Below are 2,199 nucleotides of genomic sequence, written 5' to 3'. Positions count from 1 at the left end.
GCCTGAGAGCCCACTCAGGGCTGCCCAGCAGGGAGCCCAGGTTGTACACTGCCCAAGGGAGGCTGTTTCCAGGGTCCCACTCATACTCCAGACATGAAGCCACCACCCCTCAGTGGGGGTCCCCTGGACATGGCCGGAGGCCCACCCACCCGACCCTGAGTGGCCACACATGTCCCACATGGACCCCCAGCCCAGAACAAACATGCGAACACATAGACACGACGCCACTCCCCGTGAGACGCCCACGGCCTCTTTCCCGAAGCAGGGGGGGTCCCAGCACCCCTCAGGAGGTCACCACCTGTGCCCTCCTTACCTTGCCGCACAGAGACGTAGCGCTGGTTGGCAGCCACCAGCACCACCTGAGGGTGACTCTCCTCCAGGTCGAAGAGCTCGTCCTTGCTGGGCCGTGTGTTTCGGCCGGCCTTGAGGGTGCCAGCAGGCCCCACGGGTGCCAGGTAGCGGCCGTCGCAGTCCTTGAAGGCCAGCTTGCCCGCCTTGAACTCCAGCGTATAGCAGGCCCGGGGCTCCGGCTCCCAGACCAGGCGGCCGTCGCTGCGCAGGTAGCGGCTGTCACAGGACTTGAGGCAGTACTGTCGGCTCCGGAAGATGAGGGTGAGGAGGGCGTCCACGCCCCAGGGCTTGTCACCGTCCGCAGCCATCTCGTCCTCCTGTGGGCACAGGTGCACGTAGCGCCGCCGGCTCACGCTCAGCAGGTGGGCCTGCGGGTGGATGGCCAGGTGCACGGTCCACAGCTCGGCCGGGGAGATGGCTGTGGCAAAGCAGGACAGCTGGTCCTCGGTGCCTCCGAAGAAGCGGCCATGCGGCTCTGACTGCAGCACCCAGCGCCCATCTGGCTGCGGCAGGACCAGGAAGCGGCAGTCGCGGCCCGGCTGCTCTGCCTCGCAGGCCACGCGCCCGTCCTCTTCTGCCGACAGGTAGCGGCCCAGGTGGCTGCTGCGGAGCAGCACAGCCGACCCTTGTCCAGGGTCGGGCTCCAGCACCCAGGTCTGCTTCCTCTTGAGGCTGGGCGCCGAGGCATTGACCTTGAAGCCGAAGCTCTCGGCTGTCAAGTAGCGGTCAGTGTCGTTGACGAGGCCAAACTGGATCTTCAGCACCTGGTGCAGGCCGTTGGTCGGCATCTTCAGGCTGGCCGGGTCCCCGGAGGGGCCTGGGACGCTCCCTCTGAGTGCTCACGGCCCCCGCGGTCCCCCAAAACCCCAGGTCGGCTCAGCTGGCCCACGGCCCCCAGACCCAGCCGGCGTCATGGACCCCGTGTGCTCTGACCCGCCTCTGACCTGCGGCAGCAGCCTGGGAAGCTCTTAGAGGGCCCGCGGGCAGCAGAGGGCGGGCGGGGAGAGCGGATCAGAGACGTGCAGCTTAGGAGCAGTCCTTTTCATTACTCTGAGCTTGGATTTCAGCCACTCCTGGATTGCACAGAGTCCAGAGCCTGAGGGCCCGCAGGGCTGGAGGGCAGGGTTGACCCCTGTTTCCTCACAGCGTAGGCCCAGCGCCCCTCTTCATGGCTCTGCACCTTTTGGCCTCTCTCGTTCCTGCCCACCTCCTCCAACCCCGTGTGGGCTCCCAGCCTGGGCCGGCCCTTCCCGATGTAGAGCTGCCCGGTGGAACGCTCACGGCTTGGCCGCAACCCGATCGCCGCGTGTACCCTCGGTGGCCGCCAGGCCCTCAGCCGGATCCAGTTACTGCTTCTCTGATTCCTGCTGCCAGGAGCACAGCAAGGACCCCACCCACAACCTACAGCCAGGTCATCTCCACCCCAGGCCAGCCTCTGGCCACGCTGCTCAGGCCCCAGAATGACGCGCACTGGACTGCCGCCCACACTGGAAGGTGGAACACAGTGGCCGTGCAGCCCTGCAGGCAAGGGTCAGGGTCAGAGGCCCCAGTCTGGCCTGGCCCCGGCACACTCCTGTGCACTCTGAGCAAGTCGCTGGTCCTGAGGCTGCCCCTTCTTCTGCTGTGAGCTGGAGTGAAGCCAGCCTCACTTCACTTTGGAGTCTTTACGGATGTGCATCCGGGAGGCTGGTGGGATGCTGTCCACCCCATGCTCCCAGCGGTGACCCTTGGAATCTGGGAGAGGATGAAGGCCAGCAGGCTGGGAGAGACTGGAAGTGGTCACACCTGTCCCCAGCCCCTCCCTGCTCTGGGCTGCCTAGCTGCACCCCTTCCCCAGAGCCTGAGGGG

At 66.4% G+C, this 2,199-nt stretch overlaps 1 protein-coding gene across 1 annotated transcript in view; it reads right to left on the bottom strand.

Moving 5' to 3' along the window:
* The window catches only part of FSCN2 (fascin actin-bundling protein 2, retinal), a 17,399-nt gene extending 16,130 nt beyond the window's left edge, over nucleotides 1-1,269 (bottom strand). The window contains 1 exon segment of the mRNA XM_011968645.1: nucleotides 314-1,269. Within this exon segment, the coding sequence (XP_011824035.1) occupies nucleotides 314-1,139 (826 nt within the window). The 5' untranslated portion in view covers nucleotides 1,140-1,269.
* Nucleotides 1,270-2,199: the final 930 nt, after the last annotated feature.

The sequence above is a fragment of the Mandrillus leucophaeus genome, unplaced genomic scaffold (assembly GCF_000951045.1).
Source record: "Mandrillus leucophaeus isolate KB7577 unplaced genomic scaffold, Mleu.le_1.0 Scaffold1, whole genome shotgun sequence".
NCBI classification, from domain to species: domain Eukaryota; kingdom Metazoa; phylum Chordata; class Mammalia; order Primates; family Cercopithecidae; genus Mandrillus; species Mandrillus leucophaeus.
This window is presented reverse-complemented; position numbering and strand designations above follow the sequence as displayed.